Source organism: Lithobates pipiens, unplaced genomic scaffold, assembly GCF_037356315.1.
Source record: "Lithobates pipiens isolate NorthernLeopardFrog02 unplaced genomic scaffold, aLitPip1_a1.2 Scaffold_1, whole genome shotgun sequence".
Lineage (NCBI taxonomy): Eukaryota > Metazoa > Chordata > Amphibia > Anura > Ranidae > Lithobates > Lithobates pipiens.
The window spans coordinates 123455618-123483556 of record NW_027507685.1 but is presented as its reverse complement, the minus strand read 5'-3'; the positions used below and the strand labels follow the sequence as shown (position 1 = coordinate 123483556).

The 27939-nt window shown below is 41.8% G+C and overlaps 1 protein-coding gene across 1 annotated transcript; it reads left to right on the top strand.

Moving 5' to 3' along the window:
- The first annotated feature begins 86 nt into the window (after positions 1-86).
- ANAPC2 (anaphase promoting complex subunit 2) lies at positions 87-26585 on the top strand. Its single transcript, XM_077475787.1, has 13 exons — positions 87-244; positions 3010-3626; positions 5651-5783; positions 7629-7803; positions 9073-9192; positions 12071-12188; positions 12608-12783; positions 16745-16886; positions 17098-17173; positions 19507-19710; positions 19793-19922; positions 20582-20817; positions 22626-26585. Exons 1-13 carry the CDS (start codon positions 161-163, stop codon positions 22836-22838), a joined length of 2424 nt encoding a protein of 807 aa, XP_077331913.1. The 5' UTR covers positions 87-160; the 3' UTR covers positions 22839-26585.
- Positions 26586-27939: the final 1354 nt, after the last annotated feature.

Below are 27939 nucleotides of genomic sequence, written 5' to 3'. Positions count from 1 at the left end.
CGCGGTAAAGCCCCGCCGTCAGCTGTTTCAGTGACTGGGTTTGCTTTCTGCACGAGTCGCAGAAAATTTTACTACACCGGCTCTGTTACGTCATCAGCCGTGGACTGAGGCGACGCGCGGCTGTGCGACTGGCCCGCCCCAGAGAGGCGTCAGAGGAGCGATGGCGCGCTGCAGCCCGGAGAAGCTGTCCGCTGCCTGGAACACCCTGAGCTTGGGCCTGGTGCCCGCCTCCGCCCTGGGGCTGGTCAGTGTGCTGCTCACAGCTGTGCAGGGACCATTGTGGGGATGGCAGGGTTTACATGTAGCAGAATAAAGGCTGAGTGGGAACTGACAGGGCCTGCTGGGACGTGCAGTTCTGCACGGTGGGGGTGGAGTTGGGGTTTGTTTACACCACATGCAGTCAGGTGCCGTTTTTAAACGCAGAAAACTGCAGTATAGACATGCATGCAAGACAAACGAATGCATTCCAATGAGCCTAGTTTACGCCATTGCAGCGCTTTCATGTGTGCATAACAACAAAATAAATAAAAAAAAATTCTGAATTTTTCTGCACTGGAAAGCAAATTGTGACATGAACGCGTGTGAATGAAATTAAAAAAGCTGTCCCTGAAAATGCGTGCAAACGCACATGCAGAAGTGAGCGGTTGAAGTGTAAACGAGCGAGGCTCAATCTGACGACTTTGTTTCCCCGCTGTTTGCTTAGCGTCAATCTGCGCGTGCGCTGTGTTGACATCACACCAGCTGATCAACATATCAGCTGGATTGATGTTTTGTAATGCGCAGAGGCATTTTTCGACAGAACACCCGTTCTCTTTCACATAAAAGCTATCACTTTTAGCAGAGGCGGGAGGGGTGTAGAAGGCAGATGAAAGAAAATGAAATAAATAAAAACATGTCATACTTGCCTGCTCTTTGCAAAACCACTTCCTGATCCTCCTCTTCTTGGGTCCCCCACCAGCGCTCCTGGCCCCTGCCGAGTGCCCTCATAGCAAGCAGTTTACTAGGGGGCACCCAAGTAGGTTCACTCCCAAGCCACTGCTCTTTGTCCATTCAGACACAGAGTGTGGCTTTGCCCTGCCTCTGCTCTTTACTCGTTGGCTGTGATTGACAACAGTGGGAGCCAATGGCTCACGCTACTGTTTCAGCCATTGAAGAGGAAGAGACCCGGGTGAGCCACTACTCTTGTGCATATCCCTGGATCGAGTTGGGTCTTAGTAGAACTCGCACAATTTCAATCCCGCAGCAGTGTGAACCTAGGCTAAAACCTAGAAGCTGATTGGTTTCTATGCAGAGCTCCACCAGCATTTGGACTCTCCAGTTTTAGTAAATCAACCCCATTGAGGAGTAATACTCAGGCACCACCATTGGTTAAATGTAATCTGTAGAGGGCAAAAAAGGATAAATGCACTGTTTTAAGGTTCATCTATTGTTTAAGGGTGGAAATGGAAGCTTACATATGTAACTCATGATGGTATGTTGGATTGTAGAGGACATAAAAACTCTATATAGATGGAAATTGAATGAAGGAGCCCTGTACTTTAAAGATTAACTTTTTTTAAATTTTTTTTAAACCCAGCAGCTGCAAATACCGTAACTGATGACTTTTTTAAAAAAAAACTCAGGTACTTACCAGTCCTTGGGATCCAGCCCTGTCTTCTGCAGGGAGTGAAGCAGCAGGGCTTTACTTTTTGAGTGAAGTTCTGCTTTAAAGGATAAATTCACTTTACCCACTTTTAGACCACATAACTTAGTTATACGGTGGCAGGGTGGCTCTCCTGCGCGTACCCATTACATGATCTGGTGCTTCCGGGTAGGAGACGCACGCCAGATTAGACTGATTAGACACATCACAAGCCAGTCAGCAGGTGCCAGCCAATGGATGTTCACCGGCATCTGCTGATTGGCGAGGGAAAGAACAGAGATCTCTCTGCCTATGTAAACAGAGCTCTGTTATGTCAGCAGGGATTTCATGGATTTTCTTGGCAAAGCAGGGAAAGAAAATTCATAACATCTCTTAATAAAAACAGCACACACAGTACACAAAAACACTGGGTAGGCACACATTTAACCCTTTGGTCGCCCTAGATGTTTAACCCCTTCCCAGCCCGTGTCAGTGCACGGACAGTGCATATTTATAGCACTGATTACTGTATTAGTGTAAAATTGTCTGCCGCAAAATTGCAGTCCCGCTGTAATTTCGCTGATTGCCGCCATTACTAGTATTAAAAATAAACAATCCAGTATATATCCCATAGTTTGTAGAAGCTATATCTTTTCTGCAAACCAATCCGTATACGCTTACTGGGATTTTTTTACCCAAAATATGTAGCAGAATGCATATTGGTCTAAATTTCTTAAGAAATTATATTTTTCTTTTAAATTTTATTGGGTATATTTTACAGTAGAAAGTGAAAAATATTTTTTTTTTTTTTATTTTTATTGTTGGTATTTTTCTGTTTATAGTGCAAAAAAAGAAAAAAAAATTGCAATGGTGTGAACCCAGCCTAAATATAAGAACGCTACCCACAAAATTCACATGTGAGGCACTGCTTACCGGGGTGGATTGCTTTTAGGAGGGCATATGACAGGCAGTTAGGAGGTGATCTGTTGCCACCTCACCACCTGTTTTGACTCTCCTAATGCTAAGCCACTGCAGTCATGTGCATTGCATGTTGTTGGGGTGCAGCCCCACTCACTTTAATGGGTTGCTTTTAGCAGTAGTACTGCCTGCCAAATGTGACATGCCTTTTCATTTTGGCTGCAAAGCATCACAGCATGGGTACAGCCCTGCATTGTTGTGTTTAGGTGGGTGGCCAGGGGGCAGTAAAACTCCGACTCAACCCCCTGATTTTACCTAAGCCTGGCTGCTTGTGTGAATGAGCCCTTAGACGCTGCAATGTGATGAGAGAAGTGAGTCACCAGATGGCAGATAATAACACTTGTAACTGTTTTTACCCTATTGCGTCCTTCTCATACTTTTGTTTTCAAATCTCTTGTTTGTTGTGACAGGCTGCTCCAAGATCTGGTACCGATGAGTCGATAGGGGAAAGCGATCTGAAAATAGCCTTAGATGTGCTCCGTGTCTGTGGCCTGCATACTGTGGTGGAAGAATGGTTCATCGAAGTCTTGCAGATGGATCTGCAGAGGAACATTGCTCCAGAGTTCTGGAATGGCATCAACCAACAGGAGAATGCTGTTGAAGAGCAGGAATGCGTACTGCTCTTACTGGACACCTTCCGTCTCCTTTTGTCTCGTTTACAACCATACCTAAAAAGCCTGGAGATCCTTGGTAGATGGGCAGACATGGGCATCTTGCATGGCTCAGATTCACAGATTTTGAGGGATAAAGTGTTCACAATGTTTAAAGCTATCCTCTTCTTTTCCACCTCCAAGACTTTCCAAAACATGGTTCAGCAGTTTTATAGTCGGACATTTAAGATTTACATGAGGCAGAAGAAGAGGGGGAATGATAGTGTTGGTGACTGTGACAGCAGCATGAACGAGCAGGAGAGTGATTCTGAGGACCCTGTGGTAGAGGACTTTTACTGTGCTGGTTGTGAGAGCCCTAAGGATCAGTGCTGGTGCAGCACTGCCATGGAGCAGTTTCAGGAGCTCAATAGCATCTTGTAAGTTCTCCATTCCAATATGTCATTGAAAACATTCATTGTACATTATTAACCATATAACCACATATAAACAAAGTAAACACTTTGAAAAGGTTAACATTATACCTAGAGATGCAAGTTGTTTACTCATCAGTGTCACATTTTTTCACTGATTACACAGCTCATTACCACTTTTAATCACAGGACTACTATAGTCCTGTTGGCCTTATGCATGAGGAAATAAAAGATAAAACTTGCAGCGTGACCGCATAAACGTAATATTTTACATGAAGTGATACAATCAAAGCATATAATATTGTGAAAAGATAAAAACGCAAGGCGTTCCAATCAAGTGCTTCACAAAGTAATACACAAAAAAACCTCAGATTCCCATGTTCCAAATGAAGCACCAAGTGTTACAATCCAAATATATAATATAAACCCTGAGAGTGCTTTACAATGTAATGCATACAATATAGAATTATAAAAAAGATAATCCTTAGTACCCTGATTTTTCTTTTTTCCTGCTTTTTTTTTTTCAATCCACAGAAGAATTTTTGAACACCTGACAAATTTAAGTATAGAGTGAGTCCCTCGTATATATGATCTTCACAACATGAATCCCACCAACAACACAAGTAAAGTGCATGCTTATCAAATGGTGCAATTGTATATTTGTTTTTGTGAGGCCTCTGATGACGTCCCTTTGGACGAAACCTGTTGGGCCTTTACATACTCATGAACTTTAGTGGCATCCCAGTCTTAGTGCGTAAGGTTCAATATTGAGTTGGCCCATCCTTTGCAGCTATAGCAGCTTCAACTCTTCTGGGAAGGCTGTCCACAAGGTTTAGGAGTGTGTCTATGGGAATGTTTGATCATTCTTCCAGAAGTGCATTTGTAAGGTTAGGTACTGATGTGGATGAGAAGGCTTGGCTCTCAGTCTCCGCTCAAATTTTTCCCAAAGGTATTCTATTAGGTTGAGGTCAGGACTGTGCAGACCAGTGAAGTTCCTCCACCCCAAACTTGCCTTGCTATGCCTGTACATTTCCCTGTGATTTATTCTTCAGAAAAATTCTACAATACTGATAAAAGCCAGAAAATCTAGTGTACTACTAATTTCCTGGGCATGACTGACATTTCTTAGGATTTCAGTCCAGCATAGGGACTCTGTTGTCTTATCAAATGGGGCATTTTGAACTTGCTAGATTTCTAGCAGATAAACAAGTATTTTTCTATACTTACAGCATTTTTAAATACACAAAACGGTCAAGTAAAGCATAGATGTACCACAGTCTGCAAATACCCAACTCTGCTCCAGTATTGCAACATCACGAGCTTCCTTGCCAGAGCCAACATCACCCCACTTTTGCTGCTAGTTGGCTGTCTTGATTGACCAGCTTGTGATGGCGTAGTTAATGCAACTCAGCAGATGGTGGAATTGAGCACCTACAACACTGTGGGGTTTATTTACTAAAGGCAAATCCACTCTGCACTACAAGTGCACTTGGAAGGGCAGCTGCTGTAAATCTTAGGGCAAGGTCTGCTGATTTTATCATCCAATCGTGTACAAGCAGAAATGCTGTTTTATTATTTTCCTTGCAAGTCCCCGTCAGATCTACAGCAACAGCACTTTCAAGTGCATTTGTGAAAAGTGGATTTGCCTTTATTAAGTAAACACCTGTGTACAGTGTAAAGAAATTCTGAAGAGGAAGGTAAGGGTGCTTTATTGCTTTATCTGTAATAAAAAAACATCTGCAACCAGGAAGATATTTTATTAAGGCTACACCTCCGCTTTAACAGATGACACAAGTGGTTTCTTATGGTGTTGGCTACACAAGTATGTAGCAATAGTCAATCATATGCAACTGGAGCATTTTGCGATTTATATAGGGTTATTCACTACTACATGTGAGGCATGCAAACGCCATCAAATACATTCTGTAGTTATAATGGATTTATGTAACGGGTATTATAGAGTTGGGCACATTTTTTATGTTTTGAAGGGAGTTTTTATTGTGCCTTTGACATGACATCACTTAATGTAGCCACAGGTTGAATCTGCTGGAGAGAGTTTGTTCAGATGCAGTTACCACAATTCTGCACAAGATGATCGAGCAGAGAATGGAGAAGAGATGCCGTGGAGACTATGAGAGATCCTTTCTTACTGAATTCTTAGAGGTAATGTTGAGATGCCCGACCTAAAGTGAGCCTGTGCTTTATGCATGTAGGGCACAACACATTTATTCTAGTGCTTCTGTTTACTTGTTGGAACAGAAAACTAAAGCCCTGTGTGTAAAGTATTTGAATCAAAATGCAGCAATCAATTTGGGATGCTTATGAGATAATTTAGAATTTAGTGGAGGTGCAGCTGACCTGCTTTATAATTCCATAGACTTGTATGGGGGGAGAAGCCATTCTAAAGCAAACAAAAGCCTGTCAACACTGGCCCTTAATTGGGATTGAGTTGGTTGGAGCTTACACAGGTTTAAGGACTCTTTTTCTCCGCTATGTAACAGCCTTTGGTACTGGCTATTGTCTGCTCAGTCATACTGCTTTGTGAGGGGAAGAGGAGAGATGTATATGCACTTACCTAGAAATACTTGCTATTTCCATTTTCTCCAGCAGTTGAATGAAATGAGGTGATTGAGGAAAAGGAGACTATAAGCATTGGTGCACTAAAGGGAATGGCAATTATGCGCTACTAGGCAGGAAACCAAGGGCGCATAGTTGTAATAGATACACTCCCATTTAAGTAGTACTTAGTACTTGGAAGGTTTCCATTGGATCCTTGTCCACATGTGTGCTTTATTGAAAATGAACACGCTGTGGAAGAACAGCGGAATTGTGTATCCGCATACCCCAGAAATTTAGGCTTATCTGCTGTACAAAGTTAAGGAATAATATGTGAAATATTTATGTACATTACTGTGCAAAAGTTTTAGGCAGGTGTGAAAAACTGTAAATTAAGAATGCTTTCTGAAATAGAAATGTTAATTTATTTTTATCAATTAACAAAACACTCATTATTGTACTGCTATCAAGCCCTTCAGCAAACAAACTGCCTCCTGCTACAGCCAAATATTTCAGATTTCGACTTATCAGTCTGGAGCAATTGCTGCCATTTTTTTTTTGCACCCCAGTTCCTATGTTTTTGTGTACAGTTGAGTCCCTTAGCTTTGTTTCCATTTCAGAGGTATGGCTTTTTGGCCACACTTCTTTCATGAAAACCACATCTTACCAGACTTCTCTGGACAGTAAATGGGTGTACCTGGATCCCTCTGGTTTCTTGGCTGACCACTGCGTCTGTGATCCTCAATGCTACCCGATTACATTTATTTATTTATTTTTTTAAATTGTGCTTCTTTAAAAGAGCTTGCACAGTATTTCTTGGAACCCCAGTCTGCTTTGAGATCTTTGTCTGGGAGAGACCTTGCTGATGTGGTATAACTACCTTGTGTCTTGTTATGCTCAGTCTTGCCATGTTGTTTGATCTGTGATAAGAAACGGTCTTCCACCTTAGTTGCAGAGGTTGGCTGTTTCACACAGCTGTTTCTGTTTTCAGTTAATGACTGTATCAACTTGCATAAGAAATTGATGATCATTAGCACCCACTTAGTAAAACTGGATAATCATACACCTGACGCTAATCCTACAAAATCCCTGACTTTGTGCAAGTGTATGAATTGATGCTGGGTTTAAACCAAAGGGCAGTTGCACCAAATGTTCATTTTGATTTAGATTTTTCTGTTCGCTCACTTTGCATTTTGTAAAATGCTAAAAATATAGCAATGAATCTAATGAACAAGTACCTAGCATATGGCTTTGTAGAAACTGAATTATCAATAGGCATTAACACCTAACAATTAAAAATTAATGTTATAATTATTTTAGAATACATAGTCCATTTAAAATACTGATTTGGTTTGGCATTGGTTATCTGACAATGTATGTAAGGAAGCGTCATTGTGTGTTTGTACGAGCTCCTAGGAGGGTGATGTAAATTCTAACCACCTGTTTTGGCAGTGGATAGAGAAGGTGATTGGCTGGCTCAGTAAGGTCTTCCTGCAGGATGAGACATCTCAAGTCTCCAAACTTAAAGCTATGAGTACCCTGAAACGGTGGCGTTGTCATGTTCAGCGATTCTTCTACCGCCTGTACGCTAGCATGCGCATTGATGAACTCTTCTGCATTATCCGAGGTAAGTAAACAGCTTGAACATGAACTGTTTATTGAAACACACAAGTACACGGGAAACTCTCGGTCCAATCCCGCCTCCCTTTGTATTCAGGGCAGGGTAGGGTAGACTGTCCAATCAGCAGGGAAAGCTGTTGGAGGAATTCCCTTCTCCCTTCTCCCTTCTCACAGCAAATACATAAGACAGACACAATGGAATACAGCCACACCCCAAATGACCCAGCAACATATCAGACATGGGTTCTCGGTCACCCTGTGCCTCTGATAGACATAGGAGGTGCATGGGGAACTGAAACAAGGGTTTCCCAACCTCTCCAAGGGATTCTGGGTTTCACTGGCTCCCGCCCAAAGTGACTCCCGTCACACTAATGTACTGCGGAAAACCGTTTTCAATAAAGAGCCACGGGCTAAAATTTCCTCCTACAATGGTTTCCTAGCTGGCATGCTGATTCAGTGGCCTCACTGCATATATGACTTCACCTGGCTGCATGCTCTTTCTAAAACAAAGTGACTTTTGAAAGCAGATTTCTAATAATGTCAGTGTTGTATTGCAAAGGTAATATTTTGAGCAACTGTAAACAAGTGAAACCCACCCACATGGGTGAAGAGAGTGCTGCTAGCCCAAAATATGATTCATTTTCATTTGGATACGTGAGGTATTCCTTGCACGAATCCCTAACTCTTTAAACTTTATTATTATATGCCCCTGCAAACAGGACCTGTACAGTTAAACTACATTGGATTTGAACTTGTACAATCAAGTGGGAAAATGTGTGTGTGTGTGTATATATATATATATATATATATATATATATATATATATATATACCACATATATTACATTTGAATGTTATTTACCATCTAAGGCCACTTACAAGTATGTCTGTGCTCCCTTTCCCTCCCATTTAGTCTGCTGACTTTCCATGGGATATTGTGGGCCCATTCCATACTCTTTGGACAGGATACCACCTGGAAACTACCCCACCTAATATTTTTTTTTTTAATCGACTCTGGTCAAGCACGATATTTCAATTTGAAGCTGTCATCTCCTTGAGGAAGATCAGAGCAATATACGATTGAAACGCGTTATTGGCCATTGAGAGCGTTTTTTTTTTTTTTAATTTAATGTTTTAAGCAACAGACTGCTTATAAGTTTACTTCAAGCTCTGTAAGCCGAACATCAAGGAAACTTAAATTGTAGGCGCGGGTAACAGGGGTGGCCTATGTATGTCTCCTGTGACAGGTTATCTTTAACTTTTTTTATTTTATCCAGATTTTCCTGACTCTAAACCAGCCATCAAGGATTTAAAGTACTGTCTGGAGCGGACCAATCAGAGGCAGGAACTACTTTCAAGCCTGAAATCTGCTCTAGAGACCAGGTTGCTACATCCTGGTGAGAATTCTGTTTCTATTTCGATGTTAAAGCAGTTTTAAAGGCAGAAGTTTTTTTTTTACCATACTGCATTCGATGCAGTCCGATCTCAATCCAGCAATGTGCGCGAGAGCCGAGGCTGTCTCTGTTCTCTCATTCCTCATTGGCTCCCACTGCTGTCAGAGCCAGCGATGAGTGGGCTGGGGCTGAGCCCCGCTCTGTGTGTCTTATGGACTGACAGAACAGGGCTCAAGAGTGAGCACGCACAAGTGCCTGAATAGCAAGTGGCTTGCTATGGGGGAGAGAGGAGCCAGGAGCACTGAAAGGTGACTCAAGAAGAGGGAAATTGGGGCTACTCTGCAGAACCATTACACGGAGCATGTACAACTGGTAAAATAAGTATTGAATACATCACCATTTTTCTAGGTAAAGCTATTTCTAAAGGTGCTATTGACATGACATTTTCACCACCTGTCAGTAACAACCCATGCAATCCATACATACAAAGAAACCAAAACAAATTCAGAGATTAAGTTATGTGTAATAAAATGGATTGATACACGGAAAGTATTGAACACGCTAACTAAAATGAACTTTATATGTTGTACAAAATCCTTTTATTGGTAATGACTGCTTCAAGACGCCTCCTGTATGGAGAAATTAGTCGCATGCATTTCTCAGGCGCAATTTTGGCCCATTCTTCCACACTGTCTTCAAATCTTAAGGTTCCATGGGCCTCTTCTGTGGACTCTGATCTTTAGTTCTTTTCATAGATTTTCTATTGGATTCAAGTCCGGTGATTGGCTGGGCCATTCTAGCAACTTTATTTTCTTTATTTGAAACCAGTTGAGAGTTTGCTTGCATTTGAGATCATTTTTTTTGCTGAAATTACCACCCTCGTTTCATCTTCATCATCATCATCCTGGTAGATGGCAACAGATTTTTATCAAGAATGTCTTGGTACATTTTTCCATTCGTCCGTCCTTCCTTCCTTCCTTCCTTCCTTCCTTCCTTCCTTCCTTCCTTCCTTCCTTCCTTCCTTCCTTCCTTCCTTCCTTCCTTCAATGATATGAAGTTTGCCAGTACCGTTTGCTGGAAAAATGGCCCCACACTATGATTTTCTCACCTCCAAATTTCACTGTTGGTATGGGGGGTGTTTTTGGGGTGATGTGCAATGCCATTTGACCTCCAAACATGGTGTATATTATGGCATCCAAATAGTTCAATGTTGGACTCATCTGACTAGACTATATTCTCTCAGTGTTTCACAGACTTCTCTAAATCTTCTGCAGCAAACTTTAAACAAGCTTCAACATGCTTTTTCTTCAGCAATGGAGTCTTGCGTGGTGAGCATGCATACAGGCCATGGCAGTTGAGTGGATTACTTGTTTTCTTTGAAACAATTGTACCTGCTAATTCCAGGTCTTTGTAATGCTCTCCACAAGCAGTCCTTGTCTGTTGCACAACTCTTCTGATAATTCTTTATACTCCCCTGTCAGAAATCTTGCGAGGAGCACCTGGTCGTGGCCGGTTTATGGTGAAATGATGTTCTTTCCACTTCCGGATTATGGCCCCAACCGTGCTCACTGGAAGATTTTGAAGATTAGAAAGCCTTCTGTAACCATTAGTATGTTTTGCAACTATAAGGTTGAAAACGTCTTGAGAGTGCTCTTTACTTTTACCCATCATGAGAAATTTCTTGTACGAAACCTTGGTAATGAGACACCTTTTTTTGTCATCAGTTGAGACTGAACCAGCTGATAATAATTTGCACTGACAAGGGGCAGGATTGCTTTCTAATTACTGATAGAGTTCAGCTGGTGTCTTAGCTTTCCATGCCTTTATGCACCTCCCTTTCTTCAGGTGTTCAATACTTTTTCCCTGTGTCATTCCAATTTATTTACACATAACTTAATTACGGAACTTATTTGTTTTGTTTTTTTGTATGTATGGATTGCATGGGCTGTTACTGACGTGGTAAAATTTAATGTCAATGGCACCTTTAGAAATATATTTACCTAGAAAAATGGTGACGTGTTCAATACTTATGTTACTCGCTGTAAGTATAACATGTCTGTAAAAACAATTTTTTTAATATTACTTTAAGTATTCATATTCTGTATATTGGCTTATGTAGATGTGTGTGTTTGCATTTAACCATTAAAGCCAGTCAATATAGGCCCTAAATGTAGTTTTACACTGATCTAGCATAAGTAACTGAGTTAGGGCTAGTTTACACTTGCTTCAAATCAAGGCTTCGGACAGGCTTGGTTAAAGCTCCTGTCACTAAATAAAATGGTTGGCTTAGAGTCCTGTTTACACCTTGCTTTTGCTGTGTGCTTTGGGGCTTCAAGCGAGCTTTGCCATAGACTTCTATGGAGGCTTTGAAGATGCTTTGAAGCGCCACTAAAGCTACATGGGGTATAATTTTTGAAGCCAAAGTAAAAGCAAGATGTAATCGGGACTGTAAGCTAACCATTTTCTTTAGTGACAGGAGCTTTGACTAGCGTTCAGAGAGCTTTAACAAAGCCTGTCCGAAGCCTTGTTTTTGAAGGAAGTGTAAACTAGCCGTTAATGTGTGTTGAAGCCGAAGCAAGTTTAAATGAGCCCTTAGTCTTATTATTGCCCTACTGTAATCCCTTTCACAGAAGAGTGACTCTTGGCACCGTAGGCTATAATATTTTGCTTTGCACTCTATTAATCTATCATTATGAACCTACTTTCAAGAGGGAGAAAACATGGATGATGTCATCCACATACTTAGGAAGTAAAGTGAAAGTTCTCCAACGGGGTTAAAAATAAACTTTAAGAGGGAAACCTTGCAAGACAGCTGACCGCACAAAATTAATGCGTTCCATGCAAATCTTTCTTGGGAGTAACTGGTATTTGTCTTGTACAGGTGTGAATACATCAGACATCATCACCTTATACATTTCTGCCATTAAAGCTCTGAGAGAGCTGGATCCCTCTATGGTGATTCTGGAGGTGGCCTGTGAGCCAATCAGGAAATACTTGAGGTAACCATTCATTCCATACAGTCACTGTTTATAAATAGATGTCTTTCAGACCTGTTGACTTGCTTTTGTGTTAATTTGTAAATGCACATCTAGATGGCAGCAACATTATTTCCTCATTCCCTATGCAGGCTGTGCTGCTTTCTGTGTACTTCTGTACATGATGGTGTTTTTTATTTATCTTGTTACTCATAATGAATCCATGCCCCTGATAAGAATATTAAAATTGTATTGTACCATATTATGTAATCTTCGCAATTGTGCAAAGATCCATTCTACAATGGCATAGGATGGATCTAAAAATTCTGAGGCAGTCAAACGCTTTAAAAAGCAAAACTTTTATTAAAACTTTGTCAAAATGAGTGTCAGGTAAATGTTATAATCTTTTTTTTCTTTTTTTTTCCTCTCTCCTATCCCAACAGAACACGAGAGGATACCGTGCGACAAATTGTTGCTGGTTTAACAGGAGACGCCGAAGGGGATTTGGCCAATGAACTGTCTAAGGCTGATCCTGTGGTCCTAGAGAATGGTCAAGAGAGCGATGATGATGTTTCGGACCCAGAAGATTGGGTGCCAGACCCTGTAGATGCCGATCCTGGTATGCAGTATCCTATGTCTGAAACATATTTATTTTTTTAAATTAAAACTTTATTCCACCCCCCCCCCCCCCCCAAAAAATTGTACAATTTTCCAATGCACAAACATTATGTCTTTTGTTCAGCACAATTATTATACATATTACTCACATAGGTGATAGCCAGAAGTCTCTAGTCGATTCTAAAGAGTTACAATGTAGCAATACAGTAGACCTTTTTGGGTATTAATATATAATTTGCTATTATACAGATTTGAATAGAATGAGCTGTATGGTACTGGTCCAGTAGGGTGGCACGTGAAAGGAGGAGATGTGATCTGCAGTTCTACACACGTCAGTTGTATTAAGCCAATGGTCCCAAACTTGGTTATATTTTGCAGAGCACTCTCTATTAACCACTTTCAGACCGGACCATTTTGCTGGCTAAAGACCAGACCACTTTTTGCGATTCGGCACTGCGTCGCTTTAACTGACAATTGTGCAGTCATGCGACGTGACTCCCAAACAAAATTGACGTCCTTTTTTTTCCCACAAATAGAGCTTTCTTTTGGTGGTATTTGATCACCCCTTCGTTTTTTATTTTTTGCGCTATAAACAAAAATAGAGCGACAATTTAGAAAAAAAATGCATAATTTTTTACTTTCTGTTATAATAAATATCCCCCAAAAATATATTAAAAAAAATTTTCCCCTCAGTTTAGGCCAATACGTATTCTCCTACATATTTTTGGTAAAAAAAAATCACAATAAGCGATTATTGATTGGTTTGCGCAAAAGTTATAACGTTTACAAAATAGGGGATAGTTTTATGGCATTTTTATTAATAATTTTTTTGTTACTAGTAATGGCGGCGGTCCGCGATTTTCATTGTGATTGCGACATTGTGGCGGACACATCGGACATTTTTCGGACCATTGTCATTTATACAGCAATCAATGCTATACAAATGCATTGATTCCTGTGTAAATGACACTGGCAGTGAAGGGGTTAACCGGGGGTGCCAGTGTAGGGGTTAAGTGTTCCTAGGGTCGTGTTACTAACTGTGGGGGGCTGGGCTTTGTGTTAGTGAACACAGATCTATACTCCAATCACATGGAGCAGAGATCAGTGTCACTTGTTGCTAGGCAGAACGGGGAGATGCTGTTTACAACGACATCGCCCCGTGAGACGATCGCGGGTATCCCCGCGGCGATCGAGTCCTGCCCGTGCCATTCTGCCAGCATACATCGGCGTGCACCAGTCAGGAACTGGTTAATGTAGATTAATTTTTTATAGGGCAATGTGCTGTTAACATCCGTTTTCCAGTCAGATAATCTAGGGTGAACCTGTTTAGCAATAGTTCTCCATGCAGAAAATATTGTCTCCTGCATAAAAGTTTTGGTGTATTTGTCAGTGTCGGCATCTGGGAAAATACCCATTAGGCATGGTTTGGGATCTAGGGTCAGCGGAGATCCCATATTGTCATGAAGAAAATCTACCACTTGTTTCCGGAAGCCCTGTATGTAGGGGCAGGACCACAGGAGGTGATAGAATGTGCCTGTTTCTCGACTACATAATAGACATGTGGAGGGTTGTCCCTGGCTGGATTTTGCTATTCTTATAGGTGTGAGGTATGCGCAGTGTAGGATGTATATTTGGGTCAATCTGTCAGATAGCTTGGGTGAGACAGCTTTGCATGCATCAAATGCCTCACTCCAGTCCTCGTCTTCCAGGATTCCTAGGTCCCCCTCCCATCTTGATTTTATATTGTAAGCTGTTTTAGTGGATGATGGAGTATGAAGCATATTATAGAATATTGATATTAATTTCTGGGGATCTACACTTTTGACTGGTCATTATAGGATTACAAGTAGGGTTAGGTAATGATTCTGGAAACTGGGAGCCAATTGCTTGTCTGACCTGTAGAAATCAAAAAACATGTGATTTGAGAGTTCAAATTCTAGTTTTAATGTATTGAATGTCTTTAATGTGCCCTGCAGTAAGTGTGATAGGTAGAAAATTCCACTTATGCCCCATGTTTCTGAGTCCGGTATAGTCAAGAATTCCTGTAGTGTCCTATTATGCCAGATGGAAGAATAGTTATGTGTAGGTAGGTATGTCTAGTTTGATGGAGGCCAGTCGCCATATCCTTTAGTGGCTTAATAAGAGAATTGTGTTCCTCTGATTTAGTAGTACCTTCGGTGCCAGCTGCTATAGTGCAGATGGGGTCATTTGTCAATTGGGCCCAGGTGGGGCATAGAAGCAAAGTAAATCTTTCTGTCAGTCTTATCTATATGGAACAGTTGGGATAGTAGGTAGTATAGAGTAAAGTCTGGTAGGGCTGTACCGGCCAGGTCAGTGGGGTTTTTAAGTAATCACTGTGCTAATTTATGTCTATTCTTCCTTCTTCCCCCAGATGAAGGGTTTGAGAATTGAATCCATGGTTTTGAAATAATTCAGTGGAAGATGCATAGGGGTGTGCCATAAGATATATAGAATTTTAAGGGAGGAGTATAATAAGGTTGATGCGGCCCAGTATCCTGAGAGGAATGGAATTGACAACTTGCACTATATTACCAAAAGTATTGACACCTGCCTTTACACGCACATGAACTTTAATGGCATCCCAGACTTGGTCCGTAGAGTTCAATATTGGGTTGGCCAACCCTTTGCAGCTATAACAGCTTCAACTCTTCTGGGAAGGCTGTCCACAAGGTTTAGGAGTGTGTCTATGGTAATGTTTGACCATTCAAGCGCATTTGTGAGGTCAGGCACTGATGTGGACAAGAAGGCCTGGCTCACAGTCTCCGCTCTAATTTATCCCAAAAGTGTTCTATTGGGTTGAGGTCAGGACTCTGTGCAGGACAGTCAAGTTCCTCCACCCCAAACTCCTCATCCATGTATTGATGGATCTTGCTTTGTGCACTGGATTATGGTGTGGGGTTCTTTTTATAGGAGTTGGGCTTGGCCTCTTAGTTCCAGTGAAGGGAATTCTTAAGGTGTCGACATACCAAGACAACTCCAGCAACTGATCCCAGTTCCCAGATATTTACAGAGTGTTGTTAAAAGAAGAGGGGCACGTGGCCCTGTCCCAATTTTTTTTTTTTTGGACGTGTTGTTGCCATCAATTTTAAAATTATCTTTTTTCTTAAAAATGGTCAGTATTCTCAGTTTAAACTTTTGATGATTTTTTATTTTATTTTCTATTGTGAATAAAATAATGGGTTTATCAGATTTGTATCTCATTGTATTCTGTATATTTTACACAGTGTCCCAACTTTTATGGAATTGGGGTTGTATAACCAATAAGCCCGGGTTCACACATGTGCGTTGCAAATTGAAGCTCCGGGTTTCACTGCGAAGATAAAAATCAGTTGTTCTGAGGTTCCTCTGCGTTTTAGCTGCGGATCAGTGAGCAGGGAGGGGGGGGGGGGGTATAGTGAGACAAGGAGAGAATTTGTGTTCAGAACGGAATGCATCTTGCGAATCAGATGCATGCCTATAGAAGATAATGAGTTGTAATCCGCACCGCAATGCCCAGAAAACGCACACTTTTTTTTTTACAATGCGCAGTGCGAATGTACATATGTACAATGCACATATGGGAACCAGATGCATTCAAATGAATGTATTTTAAAATGTCCTGCGAATTGGATGCGGTGTAAGCCGCATCTAATTCGCATAGGTGTGAACGGGGGCTCAACGTTTTCTAGGCATCTGACACCCTTGAAAGCATTGGGTCTTTAGAGAACTTTGATAAGGTTATATGTCTGTTAGTCCCAGCTGCTGCCCTCATTCCTCTCAAGTCGCTGTAGTGTGTTCATGCTCCCTGCTCGGTCTCCTATCGCCTGTGATAGTCATATATGTGCACACAACAAATGCTAAACACAACATTACTGCTTATTTTGGATTGTTTTGCTCAGCAGAATTAGTATAATTGTGGTAATGGCTTTTGTAGCAATACTATCTACGTTCTTTTCTTCTAGGTAAAAGTGGCTCCAAGCGTCGTTCCTCAGACATCATCAGCCTTCTGGTCAGTATTTACGGCAGCAAAGAGCTCTTTATTAATGAATACAGAACCCTCCTTGCTGACAGACTGCTCCACCAGTTCAGCTACAGTTCTGAGAGGTAAATATATTGTGTTGTGGGAAGGACAACCTACTGATTATTCATTAGTAACCAGCGTTTTTTTTCTTTTATAATTTATTGGTTTTACATTTTTCCATTCATTAGTTCCTAACCACTCTCTCTACACTAATCTCTCAAAATGTATTGTAATTCTAATGCTCACAAATTTTAATTGCCATTAAAGATGTATGGCTTCTATCTCTTATTGTAGAGAAATTCGTAATGTAGAATTGCTGAAGCTGCGTTTTGGAGAGGCTCAGATGCATTACTGCGAGGTCATGCTAAAGGTAAGGATAATGTCTGTTTTATATAATGCCAGGACATAGACTACTGTGCATTATATGGAGACTGTATTGTGCATAAATGAAATATCTAAGCTCACAGATGATGCGCACTTAAATCAAACTATTGAAGTCAGCAGCTACAAATGCTGCATCTGTGACTTTTAATATTAGGACATTTAGGTGACCAGGGAGCCCACGATGTCGGCATCCCTGCTGATATTTAGATCAGCTGTCAGGTGCAGCCTCCGCCATTCCCAGTAAGGGAACCCGACAGTGAAGCCTTTCGGCTTCACAGCCGCTTCCCTACTGCGCATGTTCTAAGCGCACTGCGCTTTCTAGTTGGTGCATAGGGAGGAGGAGGGGGCTGGACCTCTGGCCCCATCTTCCGGAAGTGGGGAACAGTACCTGTCCGCTTTAAGCTATGTAATATTTTGTATATCTTCACTAATGGCTTGTGATTGGTTGTCGCAGAGGTCACGTAATTAAAAAGCTTTTAATCACAAGTAGCGATCAGGAGCATTCCGTTAGGCACTGGTAACTGGTGCTAGGAGTACCCAGGGCATTTGTTTACATTATGGTATGCAAATATGTGGCTGCATATTTGTATATCATATTTATTAAACTTTTTTTTTTTCTTTTTTTTTTCTTCGCTTGGTTTCTTGCCTAGGCAAATGTCATGCATCCCAGGAGTCTTCAGGAGAGGAGGAGGAGGGGTTTTCTCAGCCAAGCACACTCTTCTGCATGCATGCTTTGGCTAAGGGAAGATGGATTCCAGGAAGTAAATGCTATATGAATCATTTGCCCTTACTCAAGATGGCCATGGCCAGAAATGCTAGGGGGGGGGGGGGGTTTCAAAGTGATTTCTCGACAAAATAAAGCATGGAGACATGGATGGGTGGGGGAGTTTACTTTGAATCATTAAAAATGAATTAAATAGCGTTTTTGGTTTATGGTGCTCAGATGCAGTGAAAATCCACTTAAACATGCTTAGTGCACTTTGCTGTCTGCAACAACTCAACCCTGTATAGTATTTTCCTCCACATTTAGCCCCAGATTGTAAGTAAGGGTTCTAAATGGCAAATTGCAGCTGAGATCGTAAGTGGAAGAGTAATGCATCACCTAGATGAATAGGCCAAAAGTTGTGGCTTAAAGGAGTTGTAAAGGCAGAAGTTTTTTTATCTTAATGCATTCTGTGCATTAAGATAAAAAGCCTTCTGTGTGCAGCAGCCCCCCTAACTCTTACCTGAGCTCCCTCTCTGTCCAGTGATGTCCGTGGATGTCTCAGCCGTCCCAGATTCTCCTTCCTGATTGCCTGAGACACAGCAGTGGCACCACTGGCTCCTGCTGTTGTCAAAGTCAGCTAGCCAATCAGGGGAGAGAGGGGGTGGGGCCGGGTCGGGGCTTTGTGTCTGAATGGACACGGAGCTGTGGCTCAGCTCGGGTGCCCCCATAGCAAGCCGCTTGTTGTGGGGGTACTCAACAGGAGGGAGGGGCCAGGCGCACTGAAGAGGGACCTGAGAAGAGGAGGATCCAGCCTGCTCTGTGCTAAACCAACTGTACAGAGTAGGTAAGTATAACATGTTTGTTATTATTTATGGGGGAAAAAACAAGACTTTACAAACATTTTAAGGATTTAAATCTTTTTTTTCTTTTCTTTTCATAGGCCTTGTGATTATAAATGTGGGGTTACTATATAGGGCTTAGCTGTCGCAGACTATGAGGTTTATTTTAAGTCTGTGGGCATTTGCTCAAACCAGGGACATGGATCTATGTAATTTATTTAATTTATTTGAATTATATAATTTATCACATAAAGACCTAGATCCATATTCTGCCCTGATGAGTTGCATAAATGGTTAAATATTTTTGTATATTTAGACTGTCTGTGATGAAAACCTTTTTTTAATACACAGAAGCAAAACAAATACATTTGCATGGCTTGGCCATGAATCATAAAATCTTTAAATGGGGAGCAAGGTTAGAAAGCAAGTCTGTGCTCCCCTAAATCTGCCTCTTGTTCAAATAACGTTGCTATGAGGCTCACTTTAGCATATTTTGTCAAGACGTGTTTCCCGCCCCCCATTAGCTAGTATGGATGGGGTTTTGCTTGCTTTTAAGTCCTGGACCAAGCAAGATGGAGAGAACACCTGTAAAGTACAAAAATGTTCTTTATAAATGTACCAGGTTGTTTTTTTGTTTTTGTTTTTTTTTAAGCGGCTTTATGGCCACAGTTAGGCCATATTGCTGCTTTATAGTCCCTCAGTTTCTCATGCTGTGTGCTGCACTGGTAACTTTACAGCTTCTACAGTAGAAAATGTGTTTTTTTTTTTTTTCAGGACATGGCAGATTCTCGCCGCATTAATACAAATATACGTGATGAGGAAGAAAAGCTCCCAGAGGAAGAACGGCCTCCATTTAACCTGGTTGCAGTTATCCTTTCAAGCGAGTTTTGGCCAGCCCTAAAGGAGGAGAAGCTCGAACTTCCAGAGCAGATTAAAGAAACCATGGATATGTTCACTCGGAGATATGAGAAGCTCAAGGTAAGACCCAAAGCTAATTAGCACAGTACAGATTTAATGGTCTTTGTCATAACTTATAACATTGTTTGGTTCTCCTTCGCAGGCGATGAGGACCCTAAACTGGAAGCACCACCTTGGGTTGGTGAGTCTGGACGTGGAGCTAGCTGACCGCACGCTCTCTTACTCCGTGTCCCCTGTACATGCTGCCATCATACTAAATTTTCAGAATAAAAGTAAGTCTGCATTTAGCTCAAATTTGCCGTTCTGTTTAAATTGGTAGATTGCAAATCCTTGTCTTAATTTGAAAAAAAAATGGACAACCCTTTCTCTGCTGCATCATTTGCAGATTCTCTGTGTGCTCTGTACAATTTAGCTGGGAGGGCTGACTCCCAGGGCTGTCTGCTTCTGTGAGACTGCTGTCAATTGATATGAATAGAAGGATGCAGAAAATTGTAATTGTTCCTGTAGCTCTCAGGGAATCTTGCACGTTAAGGAAAGCAGAGCAGGGCTGATCTTCTTGCAGCTAATTGTGTGTACAGCAATGATTGGGAAAAGGCATTCAAACCTTCTGCTTTTAAATGAGTGTAGAAGGAAAATACATTTTTGTGACAGTTGTCTTTTTATGCAAGGAAAACTATAGTCGTACTCTGGACACTTACTGGGGAAATGTCTGCATCCAGGGACAATCATCTGTCCTTAACAAACATGTATTTGCTGGCTGTGCGATTTACATACAAACAGTGACACAGCTGCAGCTCCAGTCAGCCTGGTGCTGCTTTGTACAGTTTGGACAGAATTGGCTGCCTGATCAAAGTAGCCTGTGTAAATGAGGCCCTAATCTTGGCGCACACATGCTTATCCCAAGTTAACTGGTGCTTGATTTTCTATCTAGGTACCTGGACCTTAGAAGAGCTCAGTGAGGTGTTGAAGGTACCTGTTGCTTCCCTGCGGAGGAAAATGACCTTCTGGCTCCAGCAAGGTGTTCTCCGTGAAGACCCTCAAGGGGCATTCATGGTTATCGAGGAGGAGCAGAAAGACCAGGCGGAGAAAGTGGTCTTAATAGATAGTGATGAAGAAGGGGACTCAGCGATGGCTTCACAGGCTGATCAGAAGGAGGAGGAATTGCAGGTGAGAAAAGTTTGGGAATTATGTTTAGAGGGCGTACTGGAGGGAAAGGCCTCTCATGTGGTCTTGAGCATATAAAAAAAAGGAACAAAACTAGGAGCCTGACGGATTACATATGTGAGGGTATCTCTATCAATAATGGTATGGTGTGTGTGTGTATACAGAGAGAAAAACGCCAGAATGCAGCAAAGCACTTGTCTGCTTATCAGGTGTGGAGTAAAATTTGAAGGAAATATAATCAAGAAGAAGTACCTCTAAGTGCAGCAGCTAAGAGTTAAAAAATACAAACATGCTGAAAAGGAGCCTCAGCAGAATCAAACCCCTTGGTGTGCGTCTCCCTTTTGTGGCAGCAGTAGGCAGTGTCCCCAATCTTAATAGCCAACCAGCAGCTTTGGATCCATGATCTAGCAAGATGGCCATGTGGCGACTTCCAAAACCAACGTGGAGCGTAAGCAGGAAGGTGACATCACACTGAAAGGGGTGGTCCAAAAACCAGACCCATCCGAAGACTGCCTCTTCCGGTTTGATGTCACTTCAGGGATGTTACTGCTGCTGACGGAGGAAACACAAAGCGGTTTGATTGCACTGATAGGTTCCTTTCCACCGCGTTTTGTGAATGTGGTATGGTGTTGTGTGGCTTTACATTTGTTTTGTTTTTTCTTACTTTTTTTATTATTATAACAACTCCTGGCTGCTGCACTTCCAGGTGCTTCCCCTTCCTTATATACAGAATAGTTGTGGCACTAGTTCCTAGAAAATAATTAGTTTACTACTTCAGTCCCACACAGGCAATAGTACTTTAGAAAACAGCAGACTCCTCCAATTTATTTTCTATTTATAAAGCTGTTGGCTTTTCGTTTAAGGTGTTAATCCAATCCTATGGCTAAAATAAGCTGTATTTCATCTGCCAAAGTATTTGTAATTCTCTACAGATCTTGTGATTTTTATGCACCTCTACCACACTGCACAGCCAGGCAGATTAACAGATTATGTTTTGCAAAACTACTTTTTATGTCACGTGTCTGGCTGCTAATTGGGCAACAAATCAGCACAGTCATCTTTGCTGAGGGGTGACCTAGGAACCCGTGAGGCTGAACCAGGAAGTTGTATAACATTTTCATTCTGCCTGTAGAAATCACAAGAGTGGCTAAATAAAATTACAAGTCCTTTTGGCAGATTCAACAATAAGCATGTTTTTATTTGTATTTTTGGCTTTTTGTCTGGAGGTTTGCTTAATGTATATTTTGTATTTCTCTAGTATATCTGGATGGGATGTTGCTTGTGTCTGAGGTTTGTGCAGCGTTGTAGTCAGTACTTAGTAGACATCAGATGTTTCTTGTGGGCAGTAAACAGCCATTCTTCCTGACGTCACTGGGCCAACCTGGAAGGATCCCAACAATGTCGGGATTCAACCAGATGCCTGACCAGCAGCCAGCTCAGCGGCCGAGAGCTAGAGCCAGCTGCTCCTGCCCCCTCCCCAGCCCGGCGCTACTGTGAGCCCTGGAGGGGCAAAGCAGAGAGCGGTAACTGACAGTCATTGCTCAGTTGTCAGTCTGTTCTGAGCAGAGATCAATCGACGGTCATTTAATTGCTCAGTTCTCAGGCTTAGTGCTGGTGAAGAACCGCTGCAGCAAGGAGGTAAGTATAGATGTGTTTTTTGTTTTTTCAACTATTCCCGCATTTTTCAATTAGTCAACCAAAATCAATAAACCATGTCATTTTACTAGGAGTCTCCAAATTGTGTGCATGTGACTGGTACAAGTAACAGGACTGATCCTCATTCTTTTTTTTTCTCCCTCCAATTTCCCCAGCTCTTCTGGACTTACATCCAGGCCATGTTGACCAACCTGGAGAGCTTGCCACTGGAGCGGATCCACAGTATGCTAAAGATGTTTGTGATGACTGGTCCTGTGGTGACAGAGATAGATATTCAGGAGCTCCAGGGCTTTCTGCAGAAGAAAGTCAGTGACCAACAGCTTGTGTACTCTGGGGGGGTTTACAGGTTACCCAAAAACTCCAGCTAATGCTCAGACACCATGGTTGCGATGCACAGACTTTCTTCACCTTTCGTTTACCAGCATTTGAAAGTGGTCAAGGCCTGCGATCAGCACTGAAAATACCTGCACAGATCTTGTGCTCTGTCTGTTTCAGAGTTTTCTGAATTTTGTGTAACTGGTTCTATTAAATTAATTTTTGGACTTCTAACTTACATTTGATGAAGTATTGGTTACTTTAGACTTTGACAGTATTAAGGGAAAATCTGAGCAGTCTCTGATAATGGGCCCCAGGGTGTCAAAGTAAAGCCTTATTCAGTTTTTAGGAATTTAGTTTGCCTGGTCCAAACTATTTGCTTCACTAACAGATGCATGCAGCAGCTGCGCGACAGACCTTCAGTCCTCCTCTCAGAACAAAATCAATTTGACCATTCACAGGAAGCTTTGTATTTGGTTTATGAATATAGAGCTAAATGTAAGAAAGAAGGAAAGTGCATAAAATAGTTAAAGGACAAGCTAGCTGCACACCCCTAAATATTCTGGAGAGAATGAAAGGATAAAGTTCCCCTTGGGGTTTTCAGGCAGCAACAAGAAGCAGAAATACATTTGTAAAAAATATATTTGTTTTATTGGTTCAAAAGCTTACTCGCCATCATAGATTTAAAATACAGGCTCTGGTATATATTATTACAGCATATCAATGGATAAAAGGTATATGCAACACTTAATGCAGAAATGGTTACAGGAACAATTTACAAATACATACATTTTTCAAAAATTGCAAATAACACCCAGGCTAACCCAATGCATTTCGACCTTCAAAGAATCAGGGTCTTCTTCAGGGTGGGAAAAAAAACAAAGCCCAAGCGAAAAGAGTAATTGTATTGTGTATTCTGCAAATAATCAGGAAAAAAGGCTTTCAATATAATAGGTTTTACCAAAAATGTATTAATTATCATAACTTATTTCAGTGATATTTACCAATTCCACCGAACCGTTACTGTTCAACCAGAGATTTTTATTAAAATCTGAAAAAAGAGAAATTTGTGCCTTCTCTCCAAGGGTCATCCTGAATCCACTACCCTGCTGTTATGGCCCTCCTTAGCCACCCACTAGGTTGGAAAAAAGAGGGGGGGGGGGGGAACAGAGGGAAACAACTTCACGGGGTCATTGATCGCTAGCTTACAAGAATTGACAGTATCTGGAGTTTTCCCCAGGGGGACCAGAGGAACAGAGGAGGAGGTTCTTGGCACACCCTAGGTGGCCGCACCTAAAAATAATAATAAAATAAAATGAGATATAGAGCAAATATATTGCAAAAAAAAAAATATATGTATTCTAACTGAATGTTTGACTAATGTGTTGCACCGTTGTGCTATTCTACAAGAGCGTATGTGAATGAAAATGAAGATAAAGTAGAAAGGGAGTAATACCCAAATGGTATTTATGCTAATAATAAACAGGTGTAGAGTCACCATAGTGATAATCGACATTGTCATGAAATAGTGTGGGTGTTCAAAAACAATTAACTAGTGGTGCAACCAAACCAAGGTGTGTGAATGTGTGTGAAAGAAATAAAGCTGAAAAGACTAGCATAGGTGTGTATGCTTAAACCACTGACCCCATCAGTGTGTAGTGAAGTGAATATAGAGCTTCCTTTGAGTAGCTGAGGTGGATGATTGACATTACAATCTTGACCTCAGCCAATCCACGGGAGCTTTGTATTCTGTCCTAAAATACAAAGCTTTCTGTGATTGGCTGAGCAGCGTTCAGCTTGCATTGATCTTGTCCTGGCAGTGGAAAAGGAATTTTTCATCCTACTGCCAGAACACCGAGGCTACATACAGTTTATACAACGCTCACAGCTGCTGCATGTGTTAGTGAAGTTATTAGTTCATTTGGACCACCTTTGTCCAAATAACCTGTTTACACTTCACTGGATATCAGCTTTAAAGCTGAACTCCAGGCAAATGTTTAGCACCAATGAATCTAGTTATGTAATTACAATATATTTACATATGGTATAGATATGTTCTTGAATCTATCTTGGTATCATCCCCTGCACAGCAGCACTCAGACTAGAAGAGGGAAGGGCAGCAGCTGGAGCCAGTCAAGCTTTGCTGCGTGAACATTTGCTGACAGTAGGAGTAAGCAAAGCGATGACATCAGTTGCAGTTCTTTTTCTGTCCTGTCACTGGCTGAGGGAGAAGAGGTGACTAAGGAGGCAAACATCAATAGCCATTTTCCCCAATCGCCCCTCAAATGTATGAGTACCATTTCCATGATTTTGGTGGTTGAACTATATTGTATTTATAAATAAATATTCAAACCACTATTTTGAAGCCCATAAAGCCTTTTATAGCTGCATTCTGAGACTGCTGAATGAAGACCTTATAGGAATAGTGCTTGGCTGTAGCTGTAAACAAGACAGCACTGTCCTTAAGATCTGCATTCAGCACTCCTAGACTGGAGCTAAAAATCTTGTCATGACAAAAATGTGGGCAATGCTATTGCTGACCACCTGAAAATTCTAATTGCATGGCTGTCTTTGGTTCAGTACTTTATTCATGGAAGTGTAATAATGGAGTTAATTTACTAAAACTGGAGAGTTCAAAATCTGGAACAAATGTGCATGTTTGACAAAAAATACTGGAAGCTGATTGACTAATGCAGGCCATACATGGTCGAATTTCAAACAAATTTTCTTTTCAAAATCAGAAAGTTTGTTTTTTTGTGATCCGATCATGCCGACCAAGCCTTCAATTTCACCTCATGTTGCTACATACAGAAAATAATTTTCGTGACCAGGAATCTTTTCTCTCCGTAAATTTTCTTTTCTTATTACATTTCTCGCACCATTCTTCCATCATTGATTAGAATATCGTTTGTTTTTCAAAAAATTTCCAACATGTCCGATTCCTCAAATTTGATTTCCGCACAAAAATCGGCTGTTGCTGAAGCCCACTAATGGTGCGAAATTCATACGAAAATTCTTAGATATGATTTTCGAAAGAAAATTCTTTCGAAATTTGAACCGTGTATGGCCAGCATAAGCTTAACTGAACAAGCTGGAGTTAGAAACTGAGCGACTACCATGCACAGCTGCACCAGATTTGCACTCTCCAGGTTTAGTAAATCAACCCCATTGTGACAATTATCCAGCAAGTGAAGTCACAACACCTGAACCACATACCTCTTCCAGAACAGTGACTCATATTTCTGAAATCGCAATAGCCAGGTAACTAGGGTTTTAAGGATGGGTTCATACCAATGCACGATGCCAGGCATATCATGTGATTCACACCGCATTGCTGTGCACATCACATGCAATGTGTGTGCGATGCAAATTCAGCCGTACAGTTTGGCTGAAATCACATCACATTTGCACTAAAATGGTGCAGGATCCTTTTTTCGGTCTTCATTGGAATCTAAATGCATGAGGGTTCATACCCATGCAATCTGATTTCACAGTTCGCACTGCGTCCTGTAAACTGATCTGGGGGTGTCATTACATTTCTATAAGCACCCACAGTGGTTCACAGAGCAGTGTGAACTGCCTGTGAATCAGAAACCGGCACAGGAATTGCGCTAGGTCCCGCATCGTACCAGTGTGAACCGAGACTTGCTGCCGCAGCAATGACCGATAACTTATCATTTATGTGTGTCCATTAAGGGTTTCACGGACGCTGTAAACGTATGGAATGTTTTCTTTTGTACACTGTGTCACTTTTACACAAAACAGAAAATCATTTTGTAATTAAAAGTTATTGAAATGTTTTGCACTGTGATCTGTTCTTCTTTAGGATTTTTTAAGGTGGGACATGTAACATGTTCCCAATGCTGCAGCAGCTACCTGATTATACGCGCCCCCCTCTTCCATAGCGGCTGTCGGCTTGTAGTTCTCAATACATGGTGCTGTGGAGCACTGTGGTAGTTCATTGAATCTTCCTGTCAGTGTATCTGCTTGCCTGTATGGGCAGACAGATGCACCTACAGGTCTGTAGAAGACCCGCATGGCACCAGTGGTTTGCTGATAGCTGGTGCAATACTTTACAGGCTCAAAAAATAAATAAATGCTCGTTTCAGTTTTTTTTTTTTTTTTTTTTACGTGCAAAAAAAAAGTTCATTTATTTTTTAATTAAACTTATCCTTAGGGCCAGTTCACACTGGGACGACTTGTCAGGCGACTTAACCGCCTGACAAGTCGCTTTCCGTTCTGTACAATGGAACCTTTCTAATCGCTCCGACTTACAAAATGGTTTCTGTACGGCTTTGGGGGCGACTTGCGTTGAATTCTATAGATAAGTAGTTTTGCAAGTCGCCGCTGCTGACGTGTCCAGGTCGCCTGAGGCAGTCACGCGCAAGTCGTGCTGCCTCAGTGTGAACCGGCACTTAAGGACAGTTTTAATCTGCTACAGGTGATACTCCTTTGCAGCACTGAGGGCTCCCTGATTCCTGGACATAGTGCTAGTTACTGGCAGAGCACACCTGCAGCTTAAAGAGGAAGTAAACCCTGATGGGTTTACTTCCTCTTTCATTCCCTGCAAAGGTAAAGCATAATGGACTACTATGCATCGCATAGTAGCCCATTATGTGTCACTTACCTGACACAGGAGCCAGCGAAGTCACCGCTGTCCCCTGTAGTCCGGCGCATCCATCTTCTCGGTCAGTCTCGCTGCTCCGCCGCTGTCATTCGGCGAAGCCGCAATGGCGTCACTCCCACGCATGCGCACGGGAGCCGCCACTCGCGGCATATCGCCGCTGACCGCGGCACACTCAGTGCGCCTTCGCACCGCTGTCTACGGCGCATGCCTGTCTTTCGGCAAATATCCCCTAAACCGTGTAGGTTTAGGAGATATTTCTTGGACCTACAGGTAAGCCTTAATCTAGGCTTACCTGTAGGTCAAAGTGTGTTGTAAGGGTTTACAACCACTTTAACTCCCTCCCTCCCTGCCTGGCTGAAGCTAGCACTTCTGTAATTTGCATTGCATCCTCTGACAGCTGTTTGGTGGCCTTTAACTACTTGCCGATCAGCTGCTATCGTTATACGGCGGCAGGTTGGCTCCCCTGCGCAAATTGCCTTGGCTGTACGGCGGCCGCTTTAAGGGCTATAGTGGACGTGACCCTGGAG

Coding starts and splice junctions, on each gene's coding strand:
- ANAPC2 (XM_077475787.1), top strand. CDS start 161: ATGGCGCGCTGCAGCCCGGAGAAGCTGTCCGCTGCCTGGAACACCCTG. Junction 5,784..7,628: donor TTCTTACTGAATTCTTAGAG/GTAATGTTGAGA, acceptor CTGTTTTGGCAG/TGGATAGAGAAGGTGATTGG. Junction 20,818..22,625: donor AGAAGGAGGAGGAATTGCAG/GTGAGAAAAGTT, acceptor CAATTTCCCCAG/CTCTTCTGGACTTACATCCA.